Below are 19,730 nucleotides of genomic sequence, written 5' to 3' on the forward strand. Positions count from 1 at the left end.
GTGGCCCGGCCCCGACTTCTAGGGCACTTTTCAAATTAGAAATGTTTTTCCAAGATGACATAATAGAATATTACTAAAACAAAGCATAAAAGAGCAGAATGGAATTTAGTCAGATGAACACTGGGCTAGGGCCAGGCTCTCAACTAAGGATGGGGCGGGGGCGGGAAAGAGATTTTTGTTTTGAAACTCCCAAATCCACACTTCCTGAACCAGTATTTAAAAAACTCAGCTTGCTTTTTGAAATTCTCACTCCTCCAATGCTTATACAGTAGATTTGCAACTTACACAGAGGTTACATTACAGAGATACTGGTAGCAAATAAAGCCAATATCACGTATAGTCAAAACACATTGGGTGCAATGGCAAGTCTTTCTACTCCCTTTCAATTTTTCAATTTTTCTTGAATGCACACAAGTTAAAAGGTAAAGGGACCCTTGACCATTAGGTCCAGTCATGGACAACTCTGGGGTTGCGGCACTCATCTCGCTTTACTGACCGAGGGACCCGGCGTACAGCTTCCGGGTGATGTGGCCAGCAGGACTAAGCAGCTTCTGGTGAAACCAGAGCACACGGAAACGCTGTTTACCTTCCCACCGGAGTGGTACCTATTTATCTACTTGCACTTTGAGGTGCTTTCAAACTGCTAGGTTGGCAGGAGCAGGGACCGAACAACGGGAGCTCACCCCGTCGCGGGGATTCGAACCGCCGACCTTCTGATCAGCAAGCCCAAGGCTCTGTGGTTTAGATCACATTCTTTCTAGTAGCACCTTAGAGACCAACTGAGTTTGTTCCTGGTATGAGCTTTCGTGTGCATGCACACTTCTTCAGATATCTGAATTTTCTATTTTGTTTTGACTATGGCAGACCAACACGGCTACCCACCTGTAACTTAGATCACATTGTGTGTCTACTGTGTTAGTGAAATATACACACAAAAATGCATGTGTTAGTGGAAATATACAAAAAATGAACTGGCTAAGGGGGGAATTGTTTGCTAAGAGGCATACAAGCAAAATTGTGTACAAAAAATACATATATTAAGGTGAAATGTGCGCAAAAAATGCCTCTGTGGTTTTCATGTGGCTCTTTTTAAAAATGTGCAGACGTGTGTGTGTGTGTGGAATAAGGGGAGCTAAAATTAAGATTGGGGGGAAATGAGAAGCTGAGGGGTGGCGCATCACCTCTCTCCCAGTGCTGCTGTTGCCTCACCCTCCGACTTCCGCCCCCTTTCTCTCCCTTGCAGTGTGTCCCTGCAAAGTGGGGGGTGCTGCCTGCACCAGCTCCTCCGAGTGCTGCCACCGGGAATGCCTGGGGAGCTGCCACCGCCCGGGAGACAGGCATGCCTGCACCGCCTGCCACCACTTCTACTTCAACGGGCACTGCCTGAGCTCCTGCCCGGAGCTGACCTACGAATACGAGGGGTGGCGCTGCGTGACCGCGGAGCACTGTGCCAGCCTGCGCAAGGTGTCAGAGAACCCCCGCGACTCCTCCAAGTTTGTCATCCACCAGAGGCAGTGCCTTGCCGAGTGCCCCTCGGGTTACAAGAGGAATGAGAGCAGGTGAGGGGGCCAGCCTGCTGGTCCCACACTTTTCAAAGGCCTGAGATTTCAGTTGTGTTCCGCCGAGTGCTGGACTGATCCGGTCACTTAAAACACTTTTGCCCCAGTTTTCACAGAATCATGTTGTTGTTCAGTTGTTCAGTCGTGTCCGACTCTTCATGACCCCATGGACCAGAGCACGCCAGGCATGCCTATTCTTCACTGCCTCTCACAGTTTGGCCAAACTCATGTTAGTAGCTTCGAGAACACTGTCCAACCATCTCATCCTCTGTCGTCCCCTTCTCATCTTTTAAAATTTTAAATAGTTCAGCTGGAATATCATCACTTCCACTGGCCTTGTTGTTAGCAAGGCTTTCTAAGGCCCATTTGACTTCACTCTCCAGGATGTCTGGCTCAAGGTCAGCAACCACATTACCTGGGGTGTATGAGACCTCCATATCTTTCTGGTATAATTCCTCTGTGTATTCTTGCCACCTCTTCTTGATGTCTTCTGCTTCCGTTAGGTCCTTTCCACTTTTGTCCTTAATTGTGGTAATCTTTGTGCAAAATGTTCCTTTCATATCTCCAATTTTCTTGAACAAATCTCTGGTTTTTCCCATTCTGTTATTTTCCTCTATTTCTTTGCATTGCTCGTTTAGAAAGGCCCTCTTGTCTCTCCTTGCTATTCTTTGGAAATCTGCATTCAATTTCCTGTATCTTTCACTATCTCCCTCGCATTTTGCTTGCCTTCTCTCCCCCGCTATTTGTAAGGCCTCATTGGACAGCCACTTTGCTTTCTTGCATTTCTTTTTCATTGGGATGGTTTTCATTGCTGTCTCCTGTATAATGTTACGAGCCTCCATCCACAGTTCTTCAGGCACTCTATCCACCAAATCTAAATCCTTAAACCTGTTCTTCACTTCAACTGTGTATTCATAAGGAATTTGATTTAGATTGTATCTTACTGGCCCAGTGGTTTTTCCTACTTTCTTCAGTTTAAGCTGGAATTTTGCTATAAGAAGCTGATGATCTGAGCCACAGTCAGCTCCAGGTCTTGTTTTTGCTGAGTGCTGAGTGTATAGAGCTTCTCCATCTTTGGCTGCAGAGAATATAATCAATCTGATTTTGATGTTGCCCATCTGGTGATGTCCATGTGTAGAGTTGTCTCTTGTGTTGTTGGAAAAGAGTGTTTGTGATGACCAGCTTGTTCTCTTGACAGAACTCTATTAGCCTTTGCCCTGCTTCATTTTGAACTCCAAGGGCAAACTTGCCAGTTGTTCCTTTTATCTCTTGACTCTCTACTTTAGCATTCCAATCCCCTATAATGAGAAGAACATCCTTCTTTGGTGTCATTTCTATAAGGTGTTGTAAGTCTTCATAGAATTGATCAATTTCAGTTTCTTCAGCACTGGTAGTTGGTGCATAAACTTGGATTACTGTGATGTTAAAATGTCTGCCTTAGATTCGTATCGAGATCATTCTATCATTTTTGAAATTGCATCCCAGTACAGCTTTCGCCACTCTTTTGTTGACTATGAGGAATCATCAAACTGTAGAATCAGAAGGGACCCCAAGAATCATCTAGTCCAACCCCCTGCAATGCAGGAATCACAACTAAAGGATGACCATCCTTATGGGTGGATAACCAACCTCTGTTTAAAAACTTAGAATCATAGAGTTGGAAGGAACCCAAGGGTCATCTAGTCCAACCCCCTGCAATGCAGAAATCTCAGCTAAAGCATCCAGGACACATGGCCATCCAACCTCTGTTTAAAAACTTTCAAGGAAGGAGAGTCCACCACTCTCGTGGGAGTCTTTTGCACTGCTGAACAGCTCTTACTGTCAGAAAATTTCTCTGAATATTTAGTCAGAATCTCCTTTCTTGCAACTTGAAGCCATTGGTTTGAGTTCTAACTCCAGAGTGGGAGAAAACAAGTATGCTCCCTCCTCCAAGTGACTGCCCTTGTTGAAGATGGCTCTCCTTTCTCTTATCAGTCTCCTCTTTTCCAGGCTAAGCATACCCAGCTTCTTCAAGCGCTCACCGTAAGGCTTAGTTTCCAGACCCTTGATCCTCTTGGTTGCCCTCCTCTGCACACCTTCCAGCTTGTCAACATCCTTCCTAAATTGTGGTGCCCAGAATTGGACACAATTTTCCAAGTGTGGTCTGAATAAGGCAGAATAGAGTGATTTTATTACTTCCCTTGATCTGGACACTAGACTTCTGTTGATGCAGCCTAGAATAGCATTAGCTGTTTTTGCTGCTGCATCACACTGTTGAGTCATGTTAAGCTAGGGTTACCTAGACCTCTAGATCCTTTTCACATCTACTGCTAGTAAGCCAGGGGTTCCCCATCCTATATTTGTGCATCCGGTTCTTCTTGCCTAAGTGCAGAGCCTGACATTTGTCCCTATTGAAATTCATTTCTTTAGCTTGCGCCCAGTTCTCCAATCTGTTAAGGTCATTTTGAATTCTGATTCTGTCTTCTGTGGCATTAGCTACCTCTCCCAGTTTGGTGTCATCTGCAAATTTGACAGTTACCTCATTCAACCCACATTTACCACTTGCTTGTTCTTCCTCTTACTTCAGACATAGCCAAAGAAACCTTTTACAATTATTTTTAACCTCTCTTGGAAGCCTGAGCTCATTCTGAGCTTTAGCCTGCCTGACCTTCTCCCTGCAACTGTTGGCTTCACGTGTATACTCTTCCTTTGTGATTTCCCCTTTCTTCCATTTTGTATACATGCCCTTCTTAACTCTCAGCTCATCTGAAAGCTCCTTATGCAGCCACACCGGTTTCCTTAGATGCCTCAATATTTCTCCTTTTAGAAATTCCCATCCTACGTGGACTCCCTTCTCACACCCAGTAGCTCCTTCAGCTTTTTGAAGTCCAGAGTGTGTGTCTGACTACTTCCACTGAAGGAGAGTCCACCAGCTTCCGAGGGAGCCCATTCCACCCTCAAACAGCTCCTGTCACCAGAAAGTTCTTCCTAATGCTGAATCAGAATCTCATTTTCCATCCATTCATCCTAAAAACAAGTACAGGTTACACACAAACTCACATGGCCAGGGATAGGAAATGTGCACCGTCTGGGTCCTACCCTGATCCTGCCTGCTGTGGGCCTGCCTGGCTGATAGTGTGTGTGTGTGTGAATGAAAGTGTGTGAACATGACCCAAAGTTGGTTCTCTGTGGCTGCTGTTGCCGCCCTGCTATCCATTTAAGAGACATTCCTGTCTGTCAAAGAAATCCTGGGAACTGTTAGCTATTTGTGATTTAAAAAATGCCTTATGCAGATAGCTGAAGATAAATCTTTTTACTTGACAGGTTGGCTACAGTTGAACCACAAGTATTATTTACAGACTCCTGCAGACAGTGTCTGCAAGAAGTCCCTCACTTCTCACCTTCCCAGTCAGGATAGGACTCCCAGAGAGAACCAGCCAACTCCCAACTGCCACTTGCCAACTGCCACCTCCTTTCCCCATTACCGTTTCGTCTTTGTGAAATGCAGTTCCAATGAAATTACATTACAAATACTAACAGGAACTGTGGTTTGCTAAGGGATTCTTTGGGGGAAGGAAGACGTTGGTGCAGGTCAGCTGAGAGCTTCCTCTGTGGTGCTTCTGAGGTGTGAGGGATGGAGAGAAGCTTCTCCATGGATTGTGGGTGCATCATCCCCAGGTCTTTTCCCCAACCCCCCTTCTTTCAGCATCTTCTGCCACAAGTGTGAGGGGCTTTGCCCAAAGGAATGCAAAGTGGGCACCAAGACCATTGACTCCACTAGGGCAGCCAAGGACCTGGCTGGCTGCACCCTCATCGAGGGCAATCTCATCCTGAACATCCGCCGGGGAGGTGAGTGGCTGGCTTTGTGCCCCAGGGTGCTGGGCCCTCCAGGGAGGGAGGTCTGGCCTCTGCCCACTGAGGGACTGAATCTTTAGAGGGATGACTTGAGGGGTGATCCTGCCATGCATTCAGATTTCCTCAGATTTAACTCGGGGGGGGGGGGGGCTGTGTTCTTTTCCTTTGCAGCTGAAGGACCATTTATCATGCCAGTTAGGAAGCCACCTCCCCTTTCTTGGGACAGATTTTTAAAAGAGTAAAAGACATGTGTGTTGAGAAGCATAAGGTGCTTGAAGAAAGAACACAGCACAGCACCAGGCAATCATTTCAGACATGCAAAAAGCCTAAAAGCTGCTTCTCCCTTCCTGCAGATAACCTGGCCTCTGCCCTGCAGGGCAGTCTTGGCCTGATTGAGACCATCACGGGCTTCCTGAAGATCAAGCACTCCTTTGCCCTCATCTCTTTGTCCTTCTTCAAGAACCTCAAGCTCATCCGAGGGGACTCCATGGTGGACGGGTGAGTCTGGGGCAAGGGCACGGCTCCACCCCGGCAGGGCGGGCTGTAAAACACCCTCCTCCGTTTCGCCTCCAGGAACTACACGCTCTACGTGCTGGATAACCAGAACCTCCAGCAGCTCTGGGACTGGAGCCACCACACCCTCTCCATCCCCGTTGGCAAGATGTACTTTGCCTTCAACCCCAGGCTCTGCCTGTCAGAGATTTACCGCATGGAGGAGATCACAGGGACAAAGGGCAGACAAAACAAAGCAGAAATCAATCCCCGGACCAACGGCGACCGAGCCTCCTGTGAGTTGCTCTGGGGGGCAGAGGGCTTGGGGGCACAGCATCGAGGGACCCTGGTGGGCATCTCGTAGGCAGAAATGAGGGTAGCAGTGGCAATCGGAGATGGAGAGGGGGATTGCCCCACAAGGAAGCAGGGGTGCCTTTCCCAAACTGGTGCCCCCAGCTGTTGTTGCTCTTGTCCCCCAGCCGCTCCAACAGCCAGTACAGCCAAGGGTCAGGGGTGATGATGAGGTGAACTTGAGTCTAGCAACATCTGGTGGGGGGGGACCAAGTTGGGGAAAGGCTGGACTTGTGGGGTGGTTGGTCCTTTTGGCTTCACTGCATAAAACTGGCCACCACCAGAGCTCATGGAGCCCGGCTTTTTCGTTCATTGGTCTGTCTCCCATTTCAGAGGGGCAGCAGCCCTGTTCATCTGCTGCATCAAAACAGCAAGAGACCTTCAAACTGTTAAATCTTTAGGGTGCCGCAGTCAAAACCTGCAACCCCAATGGCAGCAGCAGCTGTCATCCCAACCCCTCCCCTCCCCCAGCCCACTTTTATTCCAGGTCTTTTCTCCCATAACATTTTCAGTGAAAACAGGGTTTGGGATTTTTTGTCATTTGCACTGCTAGAAAGGGAATAGATGTTTTGACCTTTGCTCATGAAATTTTCCAGGGTTCTTTGCCAGCTCCACTGTTGCTCCCTAAAGCCACTCGTGTTCCTCCCCCACTCCTCGCCCATGCCAGTTTTCAAGACTCCTTCCAGGTTTTACACCCCCCTTATATTTCAGGTAAGACCCAAACCCTGCGCTTTGTGTCCAACACCACTGAGTCAGATCGCATCTTTCTCAAGTGGGAGCGCTACTGGCCCCCAGAGTATCATGACCGCCTGAGCTTCATCATCTACTACAAGGAATCGTAAGTCCTTGGGGAGCCTGGGGGTGGGGGTGGGCTTTGCTCTTTTCTGCTGCTGCTGCTGCTGCAGGGGACACCCAGCACACCTGAAGGGGAAGATTCCAGATCTGCCCCTTCTGGAACCGTATGTGAACCAAGACCCTGCTGTCCTTCAAGACTCTCTGAAGTTTGCAGTGCAACGTGAATGTGTACTGAGGGTACAGTGTGCATAAAAATTAATATATTAGTGAAAAGACCAAAGGAAATGCCTTTTATTGGGAACCTTGCTTTGCAAGAATGTGTGTATTAGGAGAAACTCATACTAAAATGCTTGTGAATTTTAATGAGAACCTTTTAAAAAATATATATCCACAAACTGATGTGGAAATGTGGAGAACTGAACTGAAGGTGGGGAAAGTGAGAAACTGAAATGGACCTCTTTGCGCATCCTTCTTGGTCTGCCAAGAGCCCGGCAGTTGGAGAGCCAGTGGAGGTGGCAGGAGGGGAGCCAAGCTGCCTTCCCGGCTGCTCCTGCAGGCCTGACCCTCCCTTGGGTGCCTCATCCCCCAGGCCCTTCCAGAACGTGACGGAATACATTGGGCAGGACGCCTGCGGTGCCAACAGCTGGAACGTGGTGGATGTGGAGCCGCCCCTGAACAACGAGCAGGAGCCGGGGGTGGTGCTTCAGAGCCTCAAGCCCTGGACCCAGTATGCCATCTTTGTGCGGGCCATCACCCTCACCACCGCCGAGGAGAGGCGCAACTACGGGGCTCAGAGCGAGGTGGTTTACATCCGTACCATGCCTGCAGGTAACGCGGGTGGGCGGGCGGGCGGGCGAGCGAGAGGAGCAGGAGCAGGAGCCTGTGACCAATGTCATCCACCCCTGGGGGCCAGAGCTGCTCCTTGGGCTGGGACTGGGCTCTGAGTAGAGTTGCTGGGATGCAGTGGGGTTTCTGGGCCTGCAGCAGAGGGACCTTGAAAGGAGCTCTCCCTTCTGTGGAGGCAGAAGAGGCCTAGCATGAGATGGAGGGCTGTGATCCTTCCTGCGCTGCGGCCACCTCAAAACTTTAAAGATGGCTGAGATTAGGTTAGACTGAGAGATGCAGTGACTGGCTCAGCTTCATAGCTGAATGGGGACTTGAACCCTGGTCTCTCTCAGGTTGTAGTCTGACACTCTAGCCACTACAACAAAACTGGCTCTGTATTTTGGTTCTCTCTCCCTCTCTCCCCCCCTCTTTTTCTCTCTCTTTCAATTACACTCCCCTGCCCCCCTGTCGATGTCCAGCTCCGACGGTTCCCCGGGACGTCATCTCCATGTCCAACTCCTCGTCCCACCTCATTGTCCGGTGGAAGCCACCCAGCCAGCCCAATGGCAACATCACCTACTACCTGGTCTTGTGGCAGCAGCTGGCTGAGGACTCTGAGCTGTTTGTCAATGACTATTGCCACAAAGGTGAGGTGGCTGGCCTGCTCCGTGGCGCATGGGCCTCACGCAGCCCCCAAAGGGCCTTTGCTCACACTCTCTCTCCTCTCGCCCTGCCAGGCCTCCGCCTGCCCACCAGCAGCGCAGACACTCGCTTTGACACAGACGATGGCGAAGGCCAGGAGGATGGGGAGGAGCAGCAGTGCTGCCCGTGTCAAAGCCCTGTGGGACAAACCCCCCTGAGGGATGAAACCGTCTCTTTCCAGAAGAAGTTTGAAAACTTCCTGCATAATTCCATCATCATCCCCAGGTGACCGGGGCTAGAGCTGTGCAGGCCAGGCTGTGGGGTTTGGGGTTGTGACTCCATGGGCGGGCGGGCGGGCGGGCGGGCGGAAGTCAGGGCTGATAGCAGCAATGGTCAGCAGGTGGGAGAGCCTGTCAGAACTGGTGGGTGGCTCTCTCTGCTGTCTTGGTACTCCAAACCTTCCACTGACTCCCAGCGCTCCTTCCCCAACTGGAGAGCAGCCATCTTGAGCCTGAAAATGTTAGGCAGGAATGGCACTGTCAACTGTTTGCAAGCCCAACAACCCCCCCCCCCTCCCAAACTGGGGCTCAGGAGATTCCCGAGCCTTATTTCCACAAGTGTCCTGCAGGGCTAGTCTGAAAAAGTTTAAAAAGACTGGCATGAGTTGACTTATTCTAGGTCAGGGTGGTTTTACCTATCTTGCCTGGTAATGTCTACTCTGACTGGCAGCAACAGCAGCTCTCCAATATTGTCTGAGGCAGAGATGGGGGTGGGGAGTCTCCTCCTCAGTGACATGCGACCTCCGTCTCCTCCCACCTTGTACCTTCTGGATGTTTTGGGCCACCAACTCTCACCTGCTCCCACCACTGTAGCTGCACTCTCATCAGCTAAAATATTCACCAGAGGCAGTGGAGAAGGCTGGAGCCAGGGGGTAGTAAGCGGAGATTTTCACCTTCTTTGTCCTTTTTCAGACCCCCCTGGAAAGTCACTTCCATCAACAAGATCTCTTACAGGTAAGCTGCAGAATGTAGCCGAAAATGAAAAGGAATGTTCACACATTTTCAGGCTTTTCCTGAGGACCAGAAACGTTTTTTTAAAGGGATGCCTCAAGTTTGCCCCACCATCTGTAGGCTCTCTCAAAATGCACAGACAGTGCAGACTATCAGGTTGCAATATTGGGGTGCAGAGAATGGACCCATTTTAGGAAGAAAAGGGGCTCTCTTCCCCTCTCCCCCACCCCTGCAGGACCAGAAGTTTCCCTTCTTCCTATTGCCTGCCTTTGCCTACCAAGTCCCAGGCACTCAAACATCCCCACACTCTTAACTGTTGGGTGGATCCTGGGAAAATCAGTATCACAGGCAGAAGGACTGTGGAAACTCCTGCCCAGCTTTCTATTGTAATACGTTTGGGGGCTGGACTAGGTTTGGACCCTAACCCGACTGTGTCTGGTTTGTCCTCCATGGACTAAGCGCTGGGCATGACACTTGTCATCTACCTTGAGGTGTAGGGAAAACAGCAACTCCCAGCAGACAGGCCTGCCCTACCCCACACTATGCGCCCAAGGCCTCAGCGCTCTGCTTCCTCTGCTGTGATAGGATCCCAAAGAGGCGCAGGGACACCTTTGCCGTAACCCCTGTTCCTGGCCACGCCTTTGCCAACACATCGTCCCCAGAAGTCCTGGGGAATGGAGTGACCCCAAACCGCACAGGGTCCAGCAGCTCCAAAACTGAGAAGGATTTCCGCATCTTTGAGGATAAAGTGGTCCGGGATCGGACGGCCATCTCTAACCTGCGCCATTTTACTGAGTACCGCATCGACATCCACGCCTGCAACCATGCTGCACAGACTGTGGGCTGCAGTGCTGCCACCTTCGTCTTTGCCAGAACCATGCCGGAACGTAAGTGCCAGAGAGCACCCCCAGCAAGCCACGTGGGGGGGGGGGGAATCAGTCCCAGGCAGGAGCAGAGAGCTCAGCTGCCCCTTTATGTCCCTGGCCTGTCTACCCTGCTTTGCCTCACGGTAAGGCCAGCTCTGGTCCTGCAACTCCCGTCCCCATGGGTAGCGGGTAAGTAGCCTGTGCAGTCCACCGTCTGAATCAACTGACTCTTCCCTACTGGAATGATCAGGGGCGGCCTGCGGTGAAATGGGAAGGTGTCGCCCTTGCTGCCCCTGCCGATGCCTCGATTACTGGAGTTGTGTGGCTGTGGCTTCCAGGTTCTGACGAGATCACGCAGAGGCCACACGCCAGCTTCCCAAGACTTCATTCAGCAAGGCACTCCATCTCACTTCCTGGGGTCTCATGAGATCTTGCCGGAACTTGGAAGCTGCTGTAACCGCTTCTCTGGTGGTGACAGTGGCAGGGGCTCGTTTGTGGAGTCACACTTTGGATTCTGCCACTTGAGGCCACCCGAGGCAGTTGCCGTAGTCTGGGAATGATGCAAATGTGATCCAGGAAGGAGCATTTTGCATAAGGTGTCCCATGAGCTATGAAGAGCTCCGTGCTCATTCTCATCCTGCCTGGGCAAAGGGTGGATGGAAGGGGGAGTGTGATGGGCTTCCCACACCCGACTCCATTGGAAGCCGCCTCAGGAGTTCCTTTGCTTTGCTCTCTCTCTGCTCAGCTCAAGCAGACAACATCCCTGGCAATGTGACCTGGGAGCCAGCGGGGAAAAACCGAGTCCTCCTCAAGTGGGAGGAGCCAAAGAATCCCAACGGGCTCATCCTCAAGTACGAGATCAAGTACAGCCGGGAGAGTGAGGTGAGGAAGGGGCTGGAGGCCTAGTGGTGGCAGCAGGAGACTGAAGGTTTGGAGATTCAGGACAGACAGGCAGGAGGGAGGAATTTGCTGCCGCACAAGGTAGTGATGGCGACTGACTTAAAAGAGGGACCAGGCATGTTAATAGAGGATAAGGCTCTCGAATGTTACGAGTAGTCGTGATGGATCACAGGCAGCGTGCTTGTGGGCCTCCTTGGAGGCATCTGGTCGGTGACTGTGAGAAAGAGCAGGACGCTGGACTGGTTGGTCCCCCTTTGGCCTGATCCAGCAGCAGTAGCATTCTGGCTCTGGTTAACTAGACCCTGCCACTTGCCATCACTGCATTCTCCCCCCCCCCGCCCCCCGCAGCCACAAGCCCAGGGTGTCAAACTTCCCCACCTCCCGGCCTACTGTAAAGAGTGACCCACAGGCCCCGGAGGCACCGCTCACGCCTGTCTCCTCCTTGGCTTCCTTCTTCCTCTCGCGCAGAAAGTCACCTCGGTTGTCTGCGTCTCTCGCCACCGCTACACTCGGAACGGGGGCTACCTCCTCGACCTCCTCCAGCCTGGAAATTACTCTGCCAAGGTCCGGGCCACTTCACTGTCAGGGAACGGCTCGTGGACCGGACTGATCAAGTTTTACATCCTGGGGCCGGGTAAGTGGTGGAAGAGAATGGTAGGCAAGGCAAGCAGAAGAGAGAAGGAAGAGCATGGTTTGACTTGGACTAAGCAACCCTGGCAGTTCAGGGAGGGTCATCTGGTGACACAATGAGAAACCCTGTGATGGTGCTGGGTGGGGGGAAGGCAGGGCAAGCAAGGACACCTGGAACGGTTTGGGCGTTTGTGTCTCTGGGTTAACATCTCGTGGAAATGTGGCCCCAGATGCTGGCAGGTGGGATGTTATGGGGAACTCCAGAAAAAAGTGCAGGCAGGCAGCGAGTTTTCCTTTAGGCCACTTTCAGAGCAACCTTGGGGGCTAATGGTGAAAGAGATCCCTTCAGGGCAGAGAGAAGCATGCAGGGAGGGGAACCTGCTGCCGTTCCTGGGCTTCAGCCCCAGGAGACGGCAGGACCAGCTGCCTGAAAACCTGGTAGGAGCTGTAGTCATCACACAGCCCTCACCCCCTTCCATAAATAGATGGTGGCATTGTGGGCCTTGGTGACAAAAGGAGACTATTCAGCCCCCAAAGTGAGCATCACCCAGGGCTTATCACCTCAAGAGGAACCTAGCCTGGCACTCTACGTGGGGCTACGTAGAGTGACCCAGAAACTACAACTAATCCTGAATGCAGCAGCTAGACTGGTGACTGGGAACAGCCACTGGGACCATAAAACACCAGTCCTGAAGACCTACATTGGCTCCCAGTACGTTTCCGAGCACAATTCAAAGTGTTGGTGCTGACCTTTAAAGCCCCACACGACCTTGGCCCAGTAGACCTGAAGGAGCATCTCCACTCCCATCGTCCAGCCCGGACACTGAGGTCCAGCTCCGAAGGCCTTCTGGTGGTTCCCTCCCTGTGAGATGTGAGATTACAGAGAACCAGGCAGAGGGCCTTCTTGGTGATGGCTCCTACCCTGTGGAACACCCTCCCATCACATGTTAAGGAAATAAACAATTATCTGACTGAAGACATCTGAAAGCAGCCCTGTTTAGGGAAGTTTTCAATGTTTGATCTTTTATTGTATTATTATTATTATTATTATTATTATTATTATTATTATTATTATTATTATTACTATTATTCTGTTGGGAGCTGCCCAGAGTGGCTGGGGGAACCCAGCCAGATGAGCGGGGTATAAATAATAAATTATTATTATTGCTATTATAGTTATTAAATTTTAACACTTGCTAACACTTGCAGGGATTAGAGTAGTCTGGCACCCACAAACTCACAATAATACATACGTAATTTTATTTGTATGCTGCCTTCCCATAGTTCAAACCATGCTCGAGGTGACTTACAACATGAAAAAATACAGCATTACAGAAGTAATCACCAATAATAAATACAACATCAAAAAATACACAGCCAAATTGGACAATTTCCACATAAATCATTATAAAATCTAAAATAAAGATTTAAAAAATCAGTAACAACCCTCCTTAACACCGCCCTCCCAAAACAATATACTCCAGTCCAAGTGTCTAGAGATTAACAGATAGAAAAGGGAGCAAATGCTTTATGTCTCAAGTAATCAAGGCTGCCTTTGTGCAGAAAGCGATGTAGGTCTCTCTACCCCTGGGAGCGCAGAAGGGAGGATGTTTATGGGGACAATATTTCTATTCCTCAGAGGCTTAGCATGTCCCATCCACTTAATTGGGGGGCCCACATGATGGCCAGCAGTTGTACCAAAATGCTGTGGGTCATTTAGTGCGTAAATTTCGAATCCTTTTTATCATGTGGTGCCAAAGGAAAGCAGACAAAATGGAATTCAGAGCAGCCGTTGCAGTGGTGGACTGTGAGTTGTGTACATGTCATTTCTAAGAGCCTGAAATGGCCCAGGATCCCTGATTGGGATATTAAAAACACACAAACAAACCCAGTTGGGGCTTGTTGTTTGATCAATGTTAAATAGTTATGTAATAATTACGTCTTTCTTTCTCTGCCCCCCCCAACTTACTTCCATCATTAACCCCCTTACAAGTAGAGGAAGAGGAGCCCGGAAACTTCTATGTGCTCTTGACGCTGATGCCCGTTGTCTTGATGGTGGGGATCACTTGCCTGGCCGTCTTTGTTTTCTTATACAACAAGAAAAGGTAATATGGAACTGGCAGGACACTGGTGCTGTTAGAGGTCTGTGGCCCTCCTTATGTTATGGGTCTCCAGCCCCCAAGAGCCAGCATGGCTGATGGTCAGTGTGTGTCCCTTCCAGAACATTCTCTGGGGAAGGGTCAGCTCACACTTAACTTGACATGGACCAGGTCAGCAATGGTGTTGGGTCCTAAGGGGGAGGGGAACTCACTGCCACTGTGGTCCCTGCCATGCAAAGGACCTTGAGCCCTTTGTCTCTCCCTCCCAGGAGCACAGAGGGATACCCCAGTGGCACGCTGTACGCCTCAGTCAACCCTGAATACTTCAGCACCTCAAACAGTGAGTATGGCTCACCTTTCGAAGCCGCGAGGCACCCCGAGGCAGAGGCGGGCAGGACGCCATTTTCACAGAGATGGAGCATTGCTATGGAATGGACTGATGATGCCCTAAGCCTACCCTGTCCCTAGCTGGGGGCTCTCCAGGTTTTCCTGGACTCCCGGCTTGCATCATCATCATCCCTGACCGTGCTGGGACTGATGGGAGTTTTGGTCCAGATCTTTTAGAGGGCACCAGGTTGGGGTAGGCTGGCGTGGGCTCCTAGCAGCAGCAGCTGTGCCCCCCATTGCAGCAGGGCTTGTGCAGGAGGACCCCCCGCCTGATTCTGCCCTTGGCCTTGCCACTCCGCCACCCTCCAGGTCCCCCAGCCTTGCCTCCGGGGGCGTATGTGTGTGCCCCACACCGAGCGCTCTGTGCTTTTCCTTCGGTGCCTCTCCTTGGCTAGTGTACGTCCCGGACGAGTGGGAGGTGCCGCGGGAGAAGATCACGGTGCTGCGGGAGCTGGGCCAGGGCTCCTTTGGGATGGTCTACGAAGGGCTTGCCAAGGACATCGAGCAGGAGGGGGAGAAGACCAGAGTGGCACTGAAGACGGTCAACGAGTTGGCCACCACGCGGGAGCGCATCGAGTTCCTGAATGAGGCCTCAGTCATGAAAGCCTTCAGGTGCCACCACGTGGTAAGTGGGCTGGCCCTCCCGCTGGACAGCTGAGTTTCGGCGTCAGGAAAAGCAGCATATATATGGTACCAGTGCAGCTATTGTTGTGCTTTGTTCTCCCAGGGTGCCAAAATAACTAGATCAGCCTCGGGGATTATGCAGCTTGATCTGTGGGTTGGTGGGCTGGCAGCGTCTGTTGTAAAATACCTCAGGGCAGCCCTGCCCAGATTCCCAGAGAGGAACAGGCTAGATTTCAGCTTCCATGACAAGGGGTGGTGAGTGTGCCACAGTTGGTGTTTGGATGACCAATTGCAGCAATGCAAAGAGGGAAAGTCGTTGCCCCGTCTTGCTCCGCTAAAGGGTCGGAGGTGATCTGCCAGGTACTCATCCTGCCCCATTCAACTCTGCAGAGTGGGAATGCTAATACTGGCCTACTCTGTGGGGGTGGCGTTAGGGTTCCTGGACCCCCCCTCCTGTGTGCGCGTTGAGCGCCCTCTACATGCCAGCTGGCCTCTCTTATCTCTGTTGGCTCTCAGGTCCGTCTTCTTGGTGTAGTCTCCCAGGGCCAGCCTGCCTTGGTTATCATGGAGCTGATGACGAGGGGGGACCTGAAAAGCTACCTCCGTTCCCTCAGGCCGGAGGCTGAGGTGAGTGACTTGCAGAGCCTCCCCTAGGCTTTCCTCCAGGGCTCCAGCAAAGCAGCCTGCTTGGGTGGAGAAGCAGTTGCACCTGTTTGCAGCAGAGCAAAATGTTGCCAATCCAGTCCAAAGCCAGAGGGTGGCGATTGCCCACATTACGCTATGGGAAGCTGGGCTTTCATTTGTGCTGAAGTTTCATAGCCCAGGGCATTGAGGGAGTTAATAAACTCCTTTCCCATCTTGGAGGGTTGCATCCAGTCAGGGGTCTCCTTGCCTGCCGGCTTTTGCCAGCTTCAATAGTAGCTGGGAGACAAAACCAAAGTATGGAGACAGACTGAGTGCATGGCATTCTCCAGGAGTAGCTGAGGAAATTTCCCCAGAGAAGTAGTCCTATTGGTCTCTTTCCCCCTGCCCTGGGACAGGCTATTTTGTGGTTCTTTCTCTCTAGAATAACCCTGGCCTGCCTCCCCCATCGCTGAGGGACATGATCCAGATGGCAGGCGAGATCGCGGATGGCATGGCCTACCTGAATGCCAAGAAGTTTGTCCACCGGGATCTTGCTGCCCGTAACTGCATGGTGTCAGAGGACTTCACTGTGAAGATTGGGGGTGAGGCCCGGTTGGGGTTCAGGGGTGTTATCATTGTCATTCTCTACGAGTAGAGGAAGTAGTGGTTGAAGCTAGGGTGCCCAGGAGGGCAGCAGCGTTTGTTTGCTGCAGCAACAATCCCCTTGCCCATTTCTGGTGGCACCGGCCTCCCTGGACCAGACCTCCTGCCACACACTAGATCTGTTGCCATGAGGGCTCCCTGCAGCTCCTCTGGCTGCCAGGTGGATGCATGTCTCCCTCCCTGCCAAATTCTCTTCATCTTGGTTCCCCTCAAAAGATTTCGGCATGACCAGGGACATCTATGAGACGGACTATTACCGCAAAGGGGGGAAAGGTCTGCTGCCTGTCCGCTGGATGTCCCCGGAAGCCCTGAAGGACGGCCTCTTCAACACACACTCGGACATCTGGTGGGTGTTTGGGAGAGGAAGGGGCAGGCTTGCTTGCTCCAACCCACACTGTCCTCCAGAGCAGCAGGAGTGGGGGTGGGGGTGGCAGGTTTCCAGTCCCAGGGAGTTCTGGTGCACCTTTGTCACCACTATATAAACCCTTCCATGGCATTTTCACTCGAGGATAATCTGGGACTGGAAGCATGTACTTTCAAGGACAGTGTGTGACCGAGGCTGAGGGTGGAGGTGTGGTTCCTGCTCATGGCACTCTCTTGCGAGCAACGTCTTGCTTGCTTGTCTGAGCAGCAGGGAGAGCTGCTCTTTGTGGGGCAGAGGGAGGAGGCGGAGGCCCTGCACTTGAGCAGCATCTTGGCTTGGACCCTCGTGTGTGGGGCCTGTCTTCTCTCCCACCGTAAACCTTGTGAAGAGCAGCTGTGCACCATGACTGTCCTGGGCGCCTCTCCTCAACTGTGCCCTGTGGCAAGAGGCAAGGAGGAAGAGACTGGCTCTTCTGTTGCAGGTCCTTTGGGGTGGTGCTGTGGGAAATTGCGACGCTGGCAGAGCAGCCCTACCAGGGCATGTCCAACGAGCAGGTCCTGCACTTCGTGATGGACAACGGGGTCCTGGAGAAGCCAGAGAACTGTCCCCAGAAGCTGTAAGTGCCCCACCAGTGTCAGTCCATCCAGGTAGCACTTGGGCTGTGCAAAGGCAGGTGCGCCTCCCTCCCCCTTCCCTCACCTGTACATGGCCCCATCTGGGCTGCAGTGCCCCCCTCCCTGCCTGCCCCCACAGCAAGGCGGCTTGAAACAATCCTCCTCTTGGGAGCCAGCAGCAGGCTGATGCCAAGGCTGCCTTGTGGAGCTTTTGGGGTGGGGGTGGTGCAGTAGTGCAGTGTTTTTCAACCTTTTTTGGGCAAAGGCACACTTGTTTCATGAAAAAAATCACGAGGCACACCACCATTAGAAAATGTTAAAAAAATTAACTCTGTGCCTATATTGACTATATATAAAGTAATTTTCCCACGGCACACCAGGCAACATCTCGCGGCACACTAGTGTGCCGCGGAACAGTGGTTGAAAAACACTGCAGTAGTGGAGAGTGACCCCCTGCCCTTCTCTCTCTCCCCCCCCCCTTGTGAATCTTCCAGCCACGAGCTGATGACCTGGTGCTGGCAGCAGAACCCCCGCCTCCGCCCCACCTTCGCCCAGATCCTGGAGAGCATCAAGGAGGACATGAGCACCGCCTTCCGCACCCACTCCTTCTTCTACAGCCTGGAGAACAAATGCTGCAGCTCCTGGGAGGCTTCGGACACAGAGACGGAGCAGCTACTTCTGAGGGGGGAGGAGGAAGCAGCACCTGAGCCGGCCCCACCCCAGGGCGCCCCCATCCCCAACGGCAGCCCACTCCTCACTCTGGGCCTCGGCAGGGACCCCTTGCAGAGCCAGCCTACAAACTGCTGCCAACCCAATGGGAAGGTGGGCCTCTGAAGAAGGGTGCCACCCTGGGGCCCACCTCACAGGAGACCTCCATTGCCCTCTTTGGGACCTGCTGGAAAGCCAGGATGCTTCTTGGTTGCCTGCTATGGCGGCTGGAGCGGAGAAAGGACCCCTTCCAGGAAGAGAACCACTTTGTGACACTCCCCTCAGGGTGGCAGGATGGAGTCTCTGTTTAGGAGCAGATGACTTTGCTGGGCGCTCATTTTCTTCCCAAGGGCCTTGGCCTGTTCTGGCAGCCTGCGGGTTGCCTTGCAGGCATTTCTCCCTTCAGGCACTTTGGTCATGGAGGGGGGTGCTTGTGGGCAGCCTCCTCCCTGCCCCCTGCCACTGTGGGCTGTGGCTTTGTGGGGAGCATTTGCAATCCTTTGGCTGGGGGCGAACTGGCTCTCCTCAGAGGGACTGCGCATGCAGCGGCCCAGGAGACAGAGATACACTTACGCTCCCTTGAAGTGGGTCGCTGTGGCAGCCTTGCCTTTGTGGGACTGGTGCACAAGGGAACTCCTGGGCCATGGGGCTAAAATGGACTGGCTGAAGAGCTCCCTGGCCTTGGGAAGGTCGAAGGACCGGCAGACTTTCCCACAGCCCACTCCTGCCTCTGGGTGTGTGTTGGGGATGAGGGACCACAAATGTGTTCATCCCCACAGCCACTCCAGAGGAGGTTATGCTCTTTCCTTTATATCTCACCTCTCTTCCAGAATGGCACCCAGACTGGCATACTTTTTTTTAAAATAAATAAATAAAAGAGTAACTAACTGCCTTGAGAGAGGCTTCCTGGGAGGTCGCCCATCCAGTGTGGCCTTACTTTGCAAAGCCCCAGATTCTGGCCCTGCAGCCGGGGCCTCCTCCCCACCGCACTTTCCCAGCTGTTGCAAGGATCTCTTCAGACCAAGTGGAAACTTCAGTCCTAACACCTGCTTCTTGTGATATAGGAGATTCTGCAGTTTCACTGGCCTCCCCAGATGTGGACTAGAAGCACTGGGAGGTCAGTATTATGCTGAAGCTGAGCGGGTCCAGGTGAGGTCACACCCTGGATGGGGGGGGATCCTCTCTCCATGCAACCATTTGGGCTGCTTTGGATTCCGTGCTGGAAGAAAAGTTGGGTATAAACGTCAAAGCCCCATCTCTGGAGCTGGCTGTGGGTGGGTGGGATGCATGAGCTGCTCCTCCTCTCCCCCATTACTGCAAAGGTGCTTTCGTTACTGCTGGATGTGATCGGCTGCTTCCACAAAGTGAAGTGCAAGCCCTTGAACTCTGAATAAACCAGTTTGTTTTCCTGTAGAGATGTCCAGGGGAGCACGATGGGCACCTTTTATTGGTACAAATCAGCATTGCGAGAGGCAGCTCTGCTAAAACTTGCTTCCAGCGTGAAGAACTGAAACCAACCTCCCTCCCATAGGAATTAAGTTTCTAATGGGACCAGGTGGTTTTATAATTTGCCCAACTGCAGCGGTGTGTGTTAAGAGGCTGTTGCTGCGGTGAGAGGGGTCATTCCTCTGCATCAGCTGCTGGCTCCATGAAGATTTTTCCCTCTCACGGACACACACAAAAACATGTGTGTGATATAAGTGCATCTGCTCCAGCTCTGGGTGTCCCCACTGTGCTCATGTG

At 52.1% G+C, this 19,730-nt stretch overlaps 1 protein-coding gene across 1 annotated transcript in view; it reads left to right on the forward strand.

Annotated features, from left to right (window-relative positions):
* Positions 1-18,231, forward strand: part of INSRR (insulin receptor related receptor) — a 33,063-nt gene extending 14,832 nt beyond the window's left edge. The window contains exons 3-22 of the mRNA XM_033174367.1: positions 1,244-1,559; positions 5,245-5,387; positions 5,747-5,891; positions 5,967-6,181; positions 6,948-7,074; positions 7,621-7,859; positions 8,336-8,503; positions 8,594-8,783; positions 9,470-9,511; positions 10,094-10,395; positions 11,120-11,256; positions 11,743-11,908; positions 13,901-14,009; positions 14,273-14,343; positions 14,786-15,015; positions 15,531-15,641; positions 16,081-16,240; positions 16,518-16,647; positions 17,147-17,281; positions 17,774-18,231. Of these exons, the coding sequence (XP_033030258.1) occupies positions 1,244-1,559; positions 5,245-5,387; positions 5,747-5,891; positions 5,967-6,181; positions 6,948-7,074; positions 7,621-7,859; positions 8,336-8,503; positions 8,594-8,783; positions 9,470-9,511; positions 10,094-10,395; positions 11,120-11,256; positions 11,743-11,908; positions 13,901-14,009; positions 14,273-14,343; positions 14,786-15,015; positions 15,531-15,641; positions 16,081-16,240; positions 16,518-16,647; positions 17,147-17,281; positions 17,774-18,113 (3,476 nt within the window). The 3' untranslated portion in view covers positions 18,114-18,231. The remainder of the gene's footprint in view (positions 1-1,243; positions 1,560-5,244; positions 5,388-5,746; positions 5,892-5,966; positions 6,182-6,947; positions 7,075-7,620; positions 7,860-8,335; positions 8,504-8,593; positions 8,784-9,469; positions 9,512-10,093; positions 10,396-11,119; positions 11,257-11,742; positions 11,909-13,900; positions 14,010-14,272; positions 14,344-14,785; positions 15,016-15,530; positions 15,642-16,080; positions 16,241-16,517; positions 16,648-17,146; positions 17,282-17,773) is intronic.
* The last annotated feature ends 1,499 nt before the right edge of the window (positions 18,232-19,730 follow it).

Source organism: Lacerta agilis, chromosome 17, assembly GCF_009819535.1.
Source record: "Lacerta agilis isolate rLacAgi1 chromosome 17, rLacAgi1.pri, whole genome shotgun sequence".
Classification (NCBI taxonomy): Eukaryota; Metazoa; Chordata; class Lepidosauria; order Squamata; family Lacertidae; genus Lacerta; species Lacerta agilis.